This window comes from Oncorhynchus tshawytscha, linkage group LG14 (genome assembly GCF_018296145.1).
Source record: "Oncorhynchus tshawytscha isolate Ot180627B linkage group LG14, Otsh_v2.0, whole genome shotgun sequence".
Taxonomy (NCBI): Eukaryota; Metazoa; Chordata; class Actinopteri; order Salmoniformes; family Salmonidae; genus Oncorhynchus; species Oncorhynchus tshawytscha.
In genome coordinates this window covers 36927382-36944832 of record NC_056442.1, presented here as the reverse complement: position 1 = coordinate 36944832, position 17451 = coordinate 36927382, and the positions used below count along the sequence as shown (strand labels likewise).

The window sequence follows — 17451 nt, the reverse complement described above, 5'->3', positions numbered from 1 at the left end:
AAAAAACTGTCAGATTGACATCATGATTCCTGAATATGAACAAGCTGTGTGATATTGTTGCATAGAACACATCTATAAAATACATTCCTTATCAGGACAGAATTCAATTCAGTTTTTCTTTTAGTGGCTGTTGTGCTTTACAGCAGAGACTAGAGGTATAAAGGGCACCCACATGTAGCCTATACTGTATGGCTGTCAGTTTTACGGTTCTCTAAGGTTCCATGAACTCAGTTTAGCAAAACCTGATGCTTGACAATTTACTAGTAACATTTAACATGTGATAAGATATTCACGAATCAGATCCAACTACAGAAAGTAACCCAATTTAAATATCCAAGTGGGATCTTATTTGTCACATTTTTGATCTCTGAATGAGGATGAAGCAAATCCACGTGCTATGTTCTTTGGCCAATGGATGGCAGCATACATCCTTTCTATGTGCAGTTCTGGATTTCTGATTATCATGGTCTTGTATGATTCTATATTGATTTATCAGAGTCATGCTATTAATGTTGAGGAATGCTCAATAGTGGTCCAATTGTAAAATATGGATTTATGAACGATAGGGATCAATAGATTGATTCTCTGGGATTTTGGTGTGTATATATATGTATCTATTCTCAATGATGACCGAAGGGTGATCATTTTTAGGATGTATTGTGAGAAGAATGACAGAGCCAACAAAACATTCTTTAACAACTTTCTTCAAAATGTAGGCTACACTTTATTTTAAACAAAAGTACAAAAACAAAAGCCAGTATTTACAATACTTGCATGGCAACATTTACCCTCTTTGGTCTTATTTCCAATTTGATGGTTTCAGATTAACTACAATGTAGGAAACAAACAGCCAGCTGACAGTATGAGATATCATGTGGTAAATCTCATAGAAATCCACAAAAGGCTTACATTATAATTATCATTGTCAAATACCTGCAAGAAAGTACCATCAATTGTTCAGTACCTTTAAAACTAAGTGGTGGAATTTGTGAGAATAATTGAATATAACTAACAGAGATGCTAATTGTGTAATCTTGAACAATATAAATAGCGAAAAATAACCTAAACAAATCACAATTACATCCAGATCTGATATATTTACAGGTTCATTAAATGCTCCTCATAACCCTGACCAACTGCTGGACAACTTGTCTCTTTCCACATAAAAAAATGACATGAATGCACAGAAATAAACACTATGAACACAACTGAGATAAGACATATTCTGTAATGTAGTGGTTACATTCAAATTAAACACAACCCACTGATACACAAACAAATGGTAAGAGTGTAATGGATGCCTAACAGCATGACTCAATCTCCTGATACTTTTGATGGTATTTTTTTAAAAGAAATAAACAGGAACCATGAAACATGTCATGAAATAATTTGTACAACAGATCCTCTACTTCCAAGGCAATGCATCTTGGTATAATGCTTAACTCATATTACCTTACAACACCCAAAGCTGTTTATGTAGCCTATACCCTTAGCCCTTTCATTAACATTTCTACAATTTATTTTCCCAATGGAGACTACAAAAAATGGCAGTGTATGTGCCATTAAAAACAGACAAAATGCACTGACTGTGGTTGTGTGGATGGGTGTTTGGTTGTGTTGATGATATGGAACTGAGACGTAACTGTGGTGAAGACCTTCAGCTCTTCGGGATGCATTGAGAGTCAGGGAGGTATAGGCCAATGTACACATCCTTACAGAAAAGGCAACTGGTCCAGTAGTAATTCTACCAGCAATAATGTTAATTAAATCCAAGCCAAACACTCCAATTGTAATTTTTCTCAATTTGACCAAATCCCTCTTAACCAACACTTGAAACAAAAACTATTATAGTAGGAAAGTTAATGCATTTATCTAGAGTGTAGACAATTTAGGCTTATGTACAACACATATCCGCTCATTTAGCCCGTTTTTTTCATTCAATATTGAGAGGAAACAAAGTTTTGTGTATAAGTCCGAATCCAAATGATCTTCATCCAATTCAATGCCCCCTTTCAAATTTTAACAGAAGTGTGCAAAATCTTCTAGTTGCTGCTTCCACACTGCAGAAAAATAAAAAGTGATGTTACCGGCATATTTTAATCTAAAACAAAATAAGCAAATATTCTAATATACAGTAGTAGATGTGTTTTTCAAAACAAGTTCTTTACCTTTTTTTCTCTCATTCTTTAAACATTTATTTTCTTTACACCTCAACTTTCTGGCTGTTCTCCTCCAGCTTTTCTTCTATTTTCTCCTCCAGTTTCTTGCTCTCCTCAGTGGATCCATCCTCCTTCTCACCAGTCTTCCAGCTGCCTTGCCTTTTAACACAAATCAGTTTGTTTAACACTAATCACAGCCCTCCAATGATAATACATATTTCACCATAACATGCTATATACGAATGGCATTTTGAATTGATGCACTTACTTGGATTTCTTCATGTACAGCCAGTATGCTAGACCCACAACTACGGTGGCCAGGAGAAGACCAACAATAACTCCTACCACCAACTTTGTCGTGTCACCCTCATCGGATGAGTCTGTAAAAGCACAAAGAGAGAGGAGAAATCAGAAACTAGGAGAGAGAACATTCTGCAAATGAAGAGACTGCAAAAAATACATTTCCGTACATGTATGCATAAACAGGGTTGGGTAGGCTACTTTCTGAATGTAATCCTTTATTTCAATTTCTTTTGAGTATTTAGTCATTTGTATTTCACCGGTCTTCAACTATTTCATCCAATGTATTTGGTAACAATATACTTTCTGGGCATGTAATTGTTTTCCAAAAATAAATAAAATACTTTCTATACCATTTTTTTTAATAGCGGTCCACAATGTTGTGTCCCCCTTTCACCCTACACTGGTATCAGAAGTCTGCTGGAACAATGGTGTGACAAGAGTGTCTGATAAATGACCAAAATGTAAATGTAAAATGAACACTTGCAAAATATTTATATTTGGTCATTTAGCAGACACTCTTATCACAATACCTATGTAAGAATGCTGTTCATTGACTACAGCTCAGCATTCAACACTATAGTACCCTCCAAGCTCATCATAAAGCTGGAGGCCCTGGGTCTCAACCCCACCCTGTGCAATTGGGTCCTGGACATTCTGACCGGCCACCCCAGGTGGTGAAGGTAGGAAACAACATCTCCACTTCGCTGACCCTCAACACTGGGGTCCCACAAGGGTGTGTGCTCAGCCCCCTCCTGTACTCCCTGTTCACCCAACGACTCTGTAGGCCATGCACGCCTCCAACTCAATTATCAAGTTTGCAGACGACACAACAGTAGTGGGCTTGATTACCAACAACGACAAGACAGTCTACAGGTAGGAGGTGAGGGCACTCGGGAGTGTGGTGTCAGGAAAACAACCTCTCATTCAACGTCAACAAAACAAAGGAGATGATCATGGTCTTCAGGAAACAGCAGAGGGAGCACCCTATCTACATGGAAGGGACAGCAGCGGAGAAGGTGTAAAGTTAAGTTCCTTGGTGTACATATCACAGACAAACTGAAATGGTCCACCCACACAGACCGTAGGAGGCTGAAGTAATTTGGCTTGTCACCCAAAACTCTGACAAACTTTTACAGATGCACAATCGAGAGCATCCTGTTGGGCTTGTATCACAGCCTGGTACGGCAACTGCACCACCTTCAACCACAAGGCTCTCCAGAGGGTGGTGCGGTCTGCACAACGCATCACCGGGGGCAAACTACCTGCCTTCCGTGACACCTACAGCACCCAATGTCAAAGGAAGGCCAAAAAGATCAAGGACAACAACCACCCAAGTCACTGCCTGTTCACACCACTATCATCCAGAAGGCGAGGTCTGTACAGGTGCATCAAAGCTGGGACCGAATTACTGAAAAACAGCTTCTATCTCAAGGTCATCATACTGCTAAACAGCAATCACTAACTCAAGAGTGGCTACTGCCTACACTGAGACCCAATCACTGGCCAATTTAATAAATAGATCACTAGTCACTTTAAACAATGCCACTTTAATAATGTTTACACATCTTACATTACTCTTATCATATGTACAGTATATACTGTATTTTATACCATCTATTGCACCTTGCCTATGCCACTTGGCCATCTGTCATCCATATATTTATATGTACAGTCGTGGCCAAAAGTTTTGAGAATGACACAAATATTAATGTCCACAATGTTTGCTGATTCAGTGTCTTTAGATATTTTTGTCAGATGTTACAAGCATTTCATAAGGCTTTTATTGACAATTACAGGAAGTTGATGCAAAGAGTCAATATTTTCAGTGTTGACCCTTCTTTTTCAAGACCTCTGCAATCCGCACTGGCATGCTGTCAATTAACTTCTGGGCCACATCCTGACTGATGGCAGCCCATTCTTGCATAATCAATGCTTGGAGTTTGTGGATTTTGTTTGTCCACCCGCCTCTTGAGGATTGACCACAAGTTCTCAATGGGATTAAGGTCTGGGGAGTTTCCTGGCCATGGACCCACAATATCAGTGTTTTGTTCCCCGAGCCACATAGTTATCACTTTTGCCTTATGCCAAGGTGCCCCATCATGCTGGAAAAGGCATTGTTCGTCACCAAACTGTTCCTGGATGGTTGGGAGAAGTTGCTCTTGGAAGAAGTGTTGGTACCATTCTTTATTCATGGCTGTGTTCTTAGGCAAAATTGTGAGTGAGCCCACTCCCATGGCTGAGAAGCAACCTCACACATGAATGGTCTCAGGATGCTTTACTGTTGGCATGACACAGGACTGATGGTAGCGCTCACCTTGTCTTGTTCAGACAAGCTTTTTTCCGGATGCCCCAAACTATCGGATAGGGGATTCATCAGAGAAAATGACTTTACCCCAGTCCTCAGCAGTCCAATCCCTGTACCTTTTGCAGAATATCAGTCTGTCCCTGATGTTTTTCCTGGAGAGAAGTGGCTTCTTTGCTGCCCTTCTTGACACCAGGCCATCCTCCAAAAGTCTTTGCCTCACTGTGTGTGCAGATGCACTCACACCTGCCTGCTGTCATTCCTGAGCAAGCTCTGTACTGGTGGTGCCCCGATCACACAGCTGAATCAACTTTAGGAGACGGTCCTGGCGCTTGCTGGACTTTCTTGGGGGCCCTGAAGCCTTCTTCACAACAATTGAACTGCTCCCCTTGAAGTTCTTGATTATCTGATAAATGGTTGATTTAGGTGCCATCTTACCGGAGGCAAAATCCTTGCCTGTGAAGCTCTTTTTGTGCAAAGCAATGATGATGGCATGTGTTTCCTTGCGGGTAACAAAGGTTGACAGAGGAAGAACAATGATTCCATGCACCATCCTCCTTTTGAAGCTTCCAGTCTGTTATTCGAACTCAATCAGCATGACAGAGTGATCTCCAGCCTTGTCCTCATCAACACTCACACTTGTGTTAACGAGAGAATCACTGACATGATGTCAGCTGGTCCTTTTGTGGCAGGGCTGAAATGCAGTGGAAATGTTTTTGGGGGATTCAGTTCATTTGCATGGCAAAGAGGGACTTTGCAATTAATTGCAATTCATCTGATCACTCTTCATACCATTCTGGAGTATATGCAAATTGCCATCATACAAACTGAGGCAGCAGACTTTGTGAAAATTAATATTTGTGTCATTCTCAAAAGTTTTGGCCACAACTGTAGAAGCACAAGCATTTCACAACACTCGCATTAACATCTGCTAACCATGTGTATGTGACCAATACAATTTGATTTGATTGTGCCAGCAGACTTCTGATATCCACAGCGATTTACAGTCAATGCATTCAACTAAGGTTGATAAACAACAACAACATCTCACAGTAATGGCAAGTAAAATGCTCAGGTGGAACAAACTTAACTTGAGTCCCATGGTCACACTGGTGCATTTTGGACTTCTAACCCCTTTTAAACATTGTGTGTTTGAGCTCCAGACTACTGCTGCATTAGATTCTTCTATTTCTTTTGCATCTGCTGATACTGTCCATTAGTGTGTGTAATTAACAGGGGCTGTGCTAGAGTGGTGTTTGTGAGACAGGGGCGGATCCCAAAAGTGGTTCTTCTCACAAAAACATCTGTAAAGTCAGAATGGTTTGAGCTACAAACTATTATGACCCATCTATACAGACCACAGGAGAATGGTGGCCCCTTCATTGGGGAGGACAGGCTTGTGGTAATGGCTGGAGCGGAATGGGTGGAATGGTATCAAATACATCAAGCACATGGTTTACATGTGCTTGATGCCGTTCCATTAGCTCCGATCCAGTCCTTATTATGAGCTGTCCTCCCACTCAGCAGCCTCCACTGGCTGAGACTCTCACTAACACGTTTTGCTCTATGACGCTCACAAGCCATTGTTTTGTGTTCTACCTGTAGCCATGGTTGTCCTGAAAAGAAAATGGTAAAACACTTCAATGTGGGGATAAATATGAGAGCAGTGCAAGCAGGTTAATGAAAGCAGTGAATTTCATCTTTTTCACTGTGGGAGTCCTAGGACCAATGGAGTTAAACGTGCCTTTTTTCAAGTCTGAATGAAATGTCATTAAGAAAATAGAAAGGTGCCATAATGTATGTTTTCAAAAATGTCCTTTCTAAATGTAATCATCTACATTTTTGACAAACACTGTTATCCAGAGTGATGTACAATAGTCAGTACATAGATGTTCATATTTGTTCATATAGGGCCCGCATGGGAATTGAACCAATAACCCTTGTAAACACAAGTGCCATGCTCTACCAACTGAGCCACACAGGACCATATAGGTTTTCCAAAGTATCTGTAATATGATTACAATTATAGTTTGTTTTTTCTGTAATCAGATTACATGTAACTGTTAAAAGTTACTGCCCGGGCCTCCCGGGTGGCGCAGTGGTCTCGGGCACTGCATCGCAGTGCTAGGTGTGCCACCAGAGACTCTGGGTTTGCGCCCAGGCTCTGTCGCAGCCGGCCGTGACCGGGAGGTCTGTGGGGTGACGCACAATTGGCCTAGCGTCGTCTGGGTTAGGGAGGGTTTGGCCGGTAGGGATATCCTTGTCTCATCATGCACCAGCGACTCCTGTGGCGGGCCGGGCGCAGTGCGCACTAACCAAGGTAGCCAGGTGCACAGTGTTTCCTCTGACACATTGGTGCGGCTGGTTTCCGAGTTGGAAGCGCGCTGTGTTAAGAAGCAGTTTGGGTTGTGTTTTGGGAGAAAGCATGGCTTTTGACCTTGTAGCGATGAGACAAGATAGTAATTACTAACAATTGGATACCACAAAATTGGGGAGAAAAGAGGGTAAAACATGTTTTTTTTTAAGTTAAAAAAAAGTTACTGCCCAGTGTATAAATGTCAATAAATGGCCTCCAGAGTGGTGCAGTGGTCTAAGGCACAGTGCTAGCTGTGCCACTAGAGATCCTGATTCGAGTCCAGGCTCTGTCACAGCCAGCCGCAACTGGGAGACCCATGGGGCGGCGCACAATTTTTCCAGCGTCGTCCAGGTTAGGGGAGGGTTTGGCCAGCAGGGATGTTCTTGTCCCATTACGCACTAGTGACTCCTGTGGAGGACCAGGTGCAGTGCATGCTGACACGGTCACCAGGTGTATGGTGTTTTTCTCCGACACATTGGTGCGGCTGACTTCCGGGTTAAGTGGGCATTATGACAAGAAGCAGTGCGGTTTGGTTTCGGAGTACGCACGGCTCTCAAACTTCACCTCCCCTGAGTCTGTATGGGAGTTGCAGCGATGGGACAAGACTGTAACTACCATTTGGATACCATGAAATTGGGGTGAAAAAGGGGTAAAAAAAAAAAAACTAAATGTGAATTAATACATATGGATGAATGAATAAGGTATACACAAACATGACACAAAATTAGATGGTTTTGTAACAATTTGTAACCTCCTGTATTATGATTTAAATAAATGTATCACTGACTACATACGAACAGTATGCAAACCCAGTTTACCCCTAAGCCATGTGTGAAAATGTGATCTGTTCCTTGTGAACGGGTAATAAATACAATTTTGGCAAATGAAAGGATAGATAACATTGAGAGATTTTGTCAGGATGCTGGTGGCTCCACTCCTTCTGATCCTCAGAATTTGTATGTTTATCTTAACAAATATTTCCAACATCCCCAGCACCACATCTTGTTGTTGAACAGATTTTCAGCAGTGGGACATTCCTGGATGCTGTTAATCTGATATTGCGCTCTGAAGGGTATAATACACAATAGCAGATTCCACTTTCTCTGGGATCCTATATATTTTATACAGAATCCCTCCTCTCCTCCCTCTTGCTACAGGAAATGATAAAGAAGACCATCACAACTTACCTTGTTTATCCATTCTCACCTCCTCAAATACTGAAATCAGATATAAAGGGATATTAACGTCCAACCCAGAAATCAATTAAGTATACTGTATAATGTCATTGGTCAGACAGTGCTTTATTGGCTATGTTAGACTCTAGCTTGAGTGTAACGCTGTGAGTTGTGTAGATTTTCCGGTCGCATGCAAACTGAGAACGTGACGCAGAGAGGGGAAAGGATAGAGTCCAGCATCCCGACAAACAGACCAAAAGTGACAGAGTCTAATTAAAAAGGGACAAATTCCTTTCAAAACACACAGAGATGAGTGAGATATGGCTGTCTATACTGATTTATCTATTCAGATACTGCAGAAACCAAAGGGAGATTATTATTGCCAAGGAGCATGCATAGTATGCCCAGTATGCATACTAGCATGTTAGGTTGGCTAGAGACAAGAACTAGGCCCCCATGGCCAAGGTTCCCTCCATAAAACAGTTCCATATTATTTGACTAATCATCATGCATACAGACAGTGGGTGAGTTTGTTAGCGTCGGAAGAGGGTCATAGACCAGACCCACGCAAGAATTAGTGAGTTACCCTTTAGAGAGGAAGGAAGGGGATAGGGCAGTGCATTGTAGGCCATACCACCACACTGTACTTACAGGTCGACACGTTAATAGTCCTGGTGTCCTGGCCAAGCTCATTGGACACAGTGCAGACAACGGTCAGGTTGACTGTAGGCACAATGGTCAGCTTGTGTGTGATCTTTCCATTGACATAGGGACTCTCATCAGCCTGAAAATCAAATAGACGCAGTTAGTTAGTGTACAATGGCTTATCTTGTATCTTGTGTATCTGATAGAGATTTAACGATGGCAGAACATAGCTGCTTCTTCTTCAGTAATAGCACAAAGATGCATATCATATAAATCTATTGCGAGGGATATATGGAATCTTATATTATTCCATGGCATAATGAACATTGCTAGAATCAAATAACATATGTGCATTTTATGTACTATCACTAGGAGGTGGTGTTGTATTTTTGTGAGGCTCAACCTACTCCTGATAAGGAGGCATAGAGGGCATAGAGGGAGGTGACTAGAGAAACCCCCAGACACACAGGCGAACAGTGTGCGTCTGCTATGAAAAGAGCCTGCACTAAGCTTACATTTGATCTCTTATCCTATTTACTGTTTTAAAGAACTCTTTATCACACAATAAGAGACGAAAGACTAAACTTTGAATGCACTGGTGTGTTTGTCCCCAGATGCGCAGCAATGTGGGCTGTGACTAAATTACTGTGTGTGAGTGACTCAGCCTTAGAATAGTCATTGAAAGAGGTCAGTGCTGCCTTGGATTGGATTAGTCATGCAGACCCAATGTGTGTGTGCGTGGTCATGGACCCACAGCCACACAAAAAATACACACACGCACACGCACACGCACACACACACACACACACTGACAGGTGCACATCATCTCATGCTGGCTCATTGTGTAGCTGTGCTATCAGTGCACACACAGGTACGCCAAGAACAAAAAGCCTTTGTCTTCATGACAGGCTAATGCATAATAAACGTGGTGTGCATCTGAGAGAAGGAAACCTATATACAAAAACACTGAGCCCATCCATTTGGAAAGTGTCAGTCAGAAAAGTTTCAAGAAGACAAGTTACTTAGGAAATCACAAATAGTAACATAGTGAAAAATATTATGGGGGAAGTTTCTGTTTGTCTGAAATAGAGTGTGGAGAGTAAAAACCCACAAGCACTGATTCACTACAAAGACATCCAAAGGTTCATTGACTGTAAACCTCCCAGATTTAGAGTTCCCTGGCTTCCTGACAGATTACAATAAAAGGAAGCTTAAATTGACTCTTTTTATAAGGTCAGGAGATGCTTTCATATTGGCAGTAACACATCCGGAAAGATGGCGAGGATTTGTGTGTTCCGTTCCGTTCATGTGGTGACACGCCACACAAAAATGGGTGCATGGCACAAAGTGTTGCTTTGAGAGAATTCCAGATAGACTAATGATTTTGTGAGTCTTTGCTGCAATTCCAAGATAGATAAGGGTGTTGTGCATTTTACAGTAACTGATGGATAAATACAGTATGTGTGGTCTGTATAATGAATGTCTCAATGGGTGTGAAGTCTAATGGCGCCTCCTGTGTGTCAGTGGACTGTCCTGGCGCCTTAGTGAAGATGTTTGTGTTTGTTCATACCGAGGTACCGTTGACGCTCCAGGCCACAGTTGGTTTGGGGGAGCCCTCAGCCTCGCAGGTAAGTACCTTATGCTGGCCGTCCTCGCCGCGCCGCTTGGCCACCCGCCGAATGACTGGAACACCTGCAAGAAGACGCACAGCCTCCTCAGCTACACCAGAACAAACAAGAAAATGATCACACCATGCCATGCCACAACACCAGATAAGGTATGAACAACACAAACAAATATGGAGAAAGCCTCTTCCTCAAGTGAGACTGCCATCCACTGGGAAATCGGGATCTTTGAATAAAAATCTCTATCATTAGGAACAAGTACAAAAATCGATTTTTGAGAAACAGTGTTGAATGTGCCCAGTAACAACAGCAAAGCCATATCTGAGTAACTGTCACAAAATCTTTACCTTCAACGACCAGCTCAAAAGAGGCTTTCTTGATGAGAGGACCCATGGTGACCACAACTTCATACTTTCCAGAATCAGAGTAGGTCAACTTGTCAAATGTGGGACGACTGTCCAACTTGCCATTGTCCTGAAATGAATGAACAAAACTGACAATTACCAGACAGAGCAACAAGGGTTAAGTGCCTTGCTCAAGGGAGCATCAACATATTTTTCACACAGTCAGGTCAGGGATTTGAACCATCAACCTGTAGGTTATCAGCCCATAGGTTATCAGCCCAACACTCTTAACCACTAGGCTACCTTCACCTACATTTTTTTTAAAAACACGTGAAGTCATCTTATCGCTTTGAGAAGGTTTTATCACCCATTTCCAACCAAAAACATAAATCTTGGCCTTATAATAACTTTGGTACTGTTTAGTCTTACCTTAGTCCAAGACACCTTAAGTTCTCCAGATGCATGGGTCTGCAGGGTCAGAGCCAAGCCTTCGCCAAAGCTCTTCATAACCTTCCCTGAGGGGCTCAAACTCATATCCAAGTCTGAAAGGGAGAAAGGGAGGAGGACACACTGTAAACAGGCAGTTTAACAGTCTGGAGGAGAAGGGGCAACAGCACTCCTGTTGAAAACCATATCAGCTCCCTACAGAAGCCCCAGCACCTCCTCATTGATCCAGCTTATTTAAAGCATTAAAGGACCTGAGCTCTCCAAGCATTTTCACCTCACAGCGTGAGAGGAGATGCTCGGCTTCTATTCTCTATAACAAACCGTATGTCCTTTCCTGCTGAGGGATGAGGTTGCAAACGGAAATATACTCTGACAATGTTCCCCTTTGAGAAAACGAACCCTAATGAGGTTATACAGCCGGACATAAAATTAATTATGAATTAGATGATGAGTATTGCAATCTATAGCAGGAGGATGTGGGCTATCATTATGGCTGGTATTTCCCATGAATTCATTGCTGGCCTAGCATCGTTAAAGAAATTGCTGGCAGTATCTCAGTTGAAGATAATACCTAACTTAATTGAAGAACGCATAATCAATAACTTAAACCATTGATCAAGATATCTGTAGATAAAGAGTGACTTACAATTGATGGTAATGTTCTTGGAATCTTCCATCTTGGCATTGTCAATTATAGAACACTTGTATTCCCCTGTGCTTTCACGTGTGACATCAGTCACAGTGTAGGAGTCAGAGTTCTCCACCTTCACCACCTTTCCCTTTAGGAACATAAGAATGCATTTTGAAACTCTCAGATGGGCTTGAGTCTAGGTTAATGTAGCGCTTTAAAGACAGGGTGGATGGTGTAGGATGTGTAGAGTTTGACAAGGTGTAGTGTTCGACTGGGTTAAAGAGGACAATAGGAGTAGAAGGCAAGTAATTAATGGGATCAGAGTAGGAACTAAGGGCATACAGTATGCCAGGTGGGGTTTCTGGTTGTGTGGGAGGGTAATGGAGTCATATCACTGAGAGCTTGCCAGAATGTGGAAGTTGAAGCTGGTGGGAGGTGGGTTCCCGTCGGCCTTGCACTTCAGAGTCACATTGGCTCCTTCCATTAGGGGCCCTTTCGAAATGACATGCAGACTGATCCTCTCTGTGGGGTCTGTTGGGAGAGGACAGAGAGATAGAACAAGAGAGAGAAAACAGGAGCAAGAGAACAGCAGAGAGTGAACAGCAGAGAGGGAAAGAGCGAGAGAGAGAGAGAGAGAGAGAAAAGTGGTCAGAGAGGAGGAGGACACAGTCAGGCTGAGACCCGGCACACAGTTTTATTTTTTTATTTCACCTTTATTTAACCAGGTAGGCTAGTTGAGAGAACAACTGCGACCTGGCCAAGATAAAGCAAAGCAGTGCGACACAAACAACAACACAGAGTTACACATGGAATAAACAAACATACAGTCAATAACACAATAGAAAAAGTCTATATACAGTGTGTGCAAATGAGGTAGGATAAGGGAGGTAAGGCAATAAATAGGCCATAGTGGTGAAATAATTACAATATAGCAATTAAACACGGGAGTGATAGATGTGCAGAAGATGAGTGTGCAAGTAGAGATACTGTGGTGCAAAGGAGCAAAATAAAATAAAAAAATAACCGTATAGGGATGGGGTAGTTGGATGGGCTATTTACAGATGAGCTATGTACAGGTGCAGAAATCTGTGAGCTGCTCTGACAGCGGGTGCTTAAAGCTAGTGAGGGAGATATGAGTCTCCAGCTTCAGTGATTTTTGCAATTTGTTCCAGTCATTGGCAGCAGAGAATTGGAAGGAAAGGCGGCCAAATGAGGTGTTGGCTTTGGGGGTGACCAGTGAAGTATACCTGCTGGAGCGCGTGCTACGGGTGGGTGCTGTTATGGTGACCAGTGGGCTGAGATAAGGCAGAGCTTTACCTAGCAAAGACTTATAGATGACCTGGAGCCAGTGGGTTTGGCGATGAATATGAAGCGAGGGCCAGCCAAAGCCAACGAGAGCATACAGGTCACAGTGGTGGGTAGTATATGGGGCTTTGGTGACAAAACGGATGGCACTGTGATATACTGCATCCAATTTGCTGAGCAGAGTGTTGGAGGCTATTTTGTAAATTACATCACCGAAGTCAAGGATCGGTAGGATAGTCCGTTTTACGAGGGTATGTTTGGCAACATGAGTGAAGGATGCTTTGTTGCGAAAGGAAGCTGATTATAGATTTAATTTAATTTTGGATTGGAGATGCTTAATGTGAGTCTGGAAGGAGAGTTTACAGTCTAACCAGACACCTAGGTATTTGTAGTTGTCCACATATTCTAAGTCAGAACCGTCCAGAGTAGTGATGCTGGACGGGCGGCAGGTGTGGGCAGCGATCGGGTGAAGAGCATACATTTAGATTTCCTTGCATTTAAGAGCAGTTGGAGGCCACGGAAGGAGAGTTGTATTACATTGAAGCTTGCCTGGAGGTTGGTTAAAACAGTGTCCAAAGAAGGGCCAGAAGTATACAGAATGGTGTTGTCTGCGTAGAGGTGAATCAGAGAATCATCAGCAGCAAGTGCGACATCATTGATGTAGACAGAGAAGAGTCAGCCCGAGGATTGAACCCTGTGGCACCCCCATAGAGACTGCCAGAGGTCTGGACAACAGGCCCTCCGATTTGACACACTGAACTCTGTCTGAGAAGTAGTTGGTGAAGCAGTAGAGGCAGTCATTTGAGAAACCAAGGCAGTTGAGTCTGCCGATAAGAATGTGGTGATTGACAGTGACCCTGGACAGACAGGGCTTCTGAGACCATCACAGGGAGCAGACTAGCCAAGCTAGTGAAGTCCTCAGAGCTGTACACTCCATTTCTGAGTTTGTTCTGTGGCGATGGCTGCTTTTGAATGCAGCGGTGGAGCTGTTCGAATGGCAGTCACACCCCAAGGCTCTAGACAAAAAGCTCCTTTCAAACGTCAATGGTACTGCTCCAGACGAGCCAAATTGCCCACATTTCTTTAAAAACAGGATTCAAACAGCATCTGAGCCCTGTCCTATTTAAAGAGCCATCTAGAGCAAATAACATTGACTATGCTATTCCTTGAACGCTATGCTCCAAAACACTCCCACAACAGACTCATGCTCACCTCCTTTTTAAATTAGTGCCATTATGGTGTCATTGTTGTTGTCTGTCTGGGCTGCAAGAAAAAAGCCATAGAGGCACAAACTTTCCAACTATAACTTGAAAATAAAATAGCCATCAATCTGTTTGTCGAGACACTAACTGCTGACCGCTGAGGCTGATAGCAGATCAATAGCCTTCCTAGGACAACCAGCGGTTAGGGAAGTTGTGTCGGATAGTTGAGGGAGTTACGGTAGTTGGGGTAGCTTGGGTAGTTTAGGTAGTAAGGGTAGTTGAGGCAGTTTGAGGTTGGTTTGGTCAGTTTAGGTCTTTGGGGCAGTTGGGCTAGTTTGGGTAGTTGGAGTAGTTTGGTGGCTCTCTGGTTACTTACAGGTGACAGTGAAGGAGACTGGAGAGGACAAGGTATTCAAAGCCCCGCAGGTGAACAGAGCTGCTGTGTCTCCCTTCTCAGCTGTGTACTGCAGAATGGAGGAGGTGGTGGTGAGGCCAGTGACTTCGTCCACCTTTACTTTGGAACTGATTATAATGCCTATAAATCACAACAATACTGATTAGAAATGGTATGGTCACAGAGTAGCCTACAGACACAGAGATAAATAATAATATGATCACCAAGTCACTGACATTTTAGATTCTGTAGAAACAGACACATTTATGAGTATTGAAGAAAATCTGTAGCTCGAGAGGTGATATTTCACTGCTTGGTTCTTGTGGAATCTCACACAGAACAAGTGAAATGTGTGAATGTGCAATCTTCATTATTTACCACTTGTAAATAATCCATCAGAATTTCAATAACGTACCTTTCCCATCAGCCACCAGAGGTTTCTTGTTCTTGAACCATGTGATGCTGGCAGCTGGGTTGGCATCAGAGGTGCTACATTGCCCTAGCTGTGAAGATGATAAAACAAAGAAAATAAAAAACTGCAAATTCCTCTTTTAGAACAATCCACAAGGGCACACAAAAGGTTGGAAAATCCTTATGTTATGAAAGTAGCCCAGTAAAATTCCAATACTTTTGTTGCTAAATTGATCAAATATCTGTGCAAACTAGCTCTCATCTGTGTTGGCTTTACTGCATTTGTGAACTCCCCTCATGTAGCATGAAATGCCCAAAGCATTTTAAACCCCCTCTTAGATCCCATGGTTGTTTTAATTGGAGGAGGGATATTCTGCTGTTTACTAATTCATCAAGATCACTTTAAATCTCTCATCATTCCAGCAGCACCATCCTTCCTTAGTTTGCCTCAAGATACTTCATCTGCAATGAAGGATTTCCCTTGATTTCCTGCTTAACATAATGTAGGCATAAGCAAAGCACATGATGAACCTACCTGGGTTGGTTTGCCAATCTCCAGCTCCGTGGCTAGGGCTGTGATCTCCACTCCGGTTGGAGCCTCTGTAGAACACAGTTCATAACATTAACTAGCTGTACGCATCTCAGAGAGCACTCACTATTACCAGGGCTAACCATAATAATATCACACAGCACAGCACAGCATTGAATTGTACCTCAAAGACCCATTCCATAGCATGCATTAGTATGGCTGCACTATTGCCCTTATGTACCCACTGTGGATAAGGAGTTTGACTGGGTATTCTGAGATGTCAGCCCCAGCCACCACCATGCAAGTAAAAGTCTTCTCGTCCTTCAGTGTTGCTGCAGCAATTAGCAGGCTGGAGTTTTCGGCCATGCTGACACGGTCCTTGTACTTGTCAGTGGCTATGACAGAGGCGTCCTGGTCTTTAAGCTGGGTCAGCAGGTCTCCATCGTCCTGTAAATATAAAACAGTTTGGGTTATAAAAACTTAGCTAATGGAGCTGCACTACTTTAAGACTGTCTTGGTATAAAAACCATTGAACAAAACATGCAACCACTAATGGTGCAGGAGCTAAATAGACTTAGTTTGTGACTTATTAATAGCTATTTTAGAATATCAACCATTATTTTTACACTGTTGCTGCTGTGGAAGCTTGAAGGTGTAAAGAGGACATGTATACATATAGTATACAAAATATGAAATCTCCTTGTGGTCTTCACAGTGGAAATACACTTAAAGGTGTATACGTGTGTCCAGACAGGGTGGGGTTCAGATATGTGTTTGTCTCAGTCTCTATCAGTCTCTCCAACATTAGCCCAGGGACTTTAGGCAGGAACACCTGCTCTTTCCATGACATAGACTGACTAGGTGAATTCAGGTGAAAGCTATGATCCCTTATTGATGTCACTTGTAAAATCCACTTCAACAAGTGTCGTTAAAAGGGAGGAAATAGGTTTAAAGAAGGATTTTTAAGCCTTGATACAAGTGAGACATTGATTGTGTGTGTGCCATTCAAAGGGTGATTTTGATTTGGTTTGATTAGGATCTTTTAGTCTTCAATTGGACTAATCTTCCAAGAGTCCTTAAACATTAAAATACAGTTTATAATACAAACACATTTTCACTTATAACACACTGTTACAAACAACAGACATAAAACACTGACATATTGACCAGATAAATACTCTAATTGTCTGAAAAGATAGATTTGTTCCTTCATCTACCATAGCCATGCACAACCTTCCAATTTATTGTATTTAAATAGTTCTAAAGTATTGTTTGAATTTATCTATTGAAAGGTTTCTGGTTTGCTCAGATAAATTATTTAATTTCTTTATTGCTCTGAATCTAAATGTTAATTAGCCCTTTTCTCTTTCCTGTCTGGATAACACATAGACGGTGGACAATCTATTCTTAGTATTGACTGAATGTCTGTCTCTTACTAACTGAATACTTTTGTGAATGGAGTTTGGCCGTTTTAAATGGTGTACATTGTGAAATAAAATAAGCATGTTTTTTTATTGATTGATGACCACCCAAGAGCATTGTGCATGACTACAACAGAAGAATCATATCTCCACCAATTCTTGCTGCTTTGTTCTGTCCAATCTGCAGCCTCCTAATCTCACC

General features: G+C 42.2%; 1 protein-coding gene across 2 annotated transcripts in view; it reads right to left on the bottom strand.

The window, feature by feature from the left end:
• Positions 1-704: 704 nt before the first annotated feature.
• Positions 705-17451, bottom strand: part of LOC112267141 (CD166 antigen homolog A) — a 61324-nt gene continuing 44577 nt past the window's right edge. The window contains exons 3-16 of one of the 2 annotated variants that reach the window (XM_024445266.2): positions 16074-16275; positions 15835-15899; positions 15304-15391; positions 14871-15029; positions 12394-12518; positions 12003-12135; positions 11339-11451; positions 10913-11039; positions 10511-10632; positions 8947-9079; positions 8308-8337; positions 2428-2539; positions 2169-2318; positions 705-2060 (exon numbers count right to left, since the gene is read on the bottom strand). In XM_024445266.2, the coding sequence (XP_024301034.1) occupies positions 2204-2318; positions 2428-2539; positions 8308-8337; positions 8947-9079; positions 10511-10632; positions 10913-11039; positions 11339-11451; positions 12003-12135; positions 12394-12518; positions 14871-15029; positions 15304-15391; positions 15835-15899; positions 16074-16275 (1524 nt within the window). In that variant the 3' untranslated portion in view covers positions 705-2060; positions 2169-2203. The remainder of the gene's footprint in view (positions 2061-2168; positions 2319-2427; positions 2540-8307; positions 8338-8946; positions 9080-10510; positions 10633-10912; positions 11040-11338; positions 11452-12002; positions 12136-12393; positions 12519-14870; positions 15030-15303; positions 15392-15834; positions 15900-16073; positions 16276-17451) is intronic. The other variant, XM_024445267.2, reaches the window with a different exon arrangement.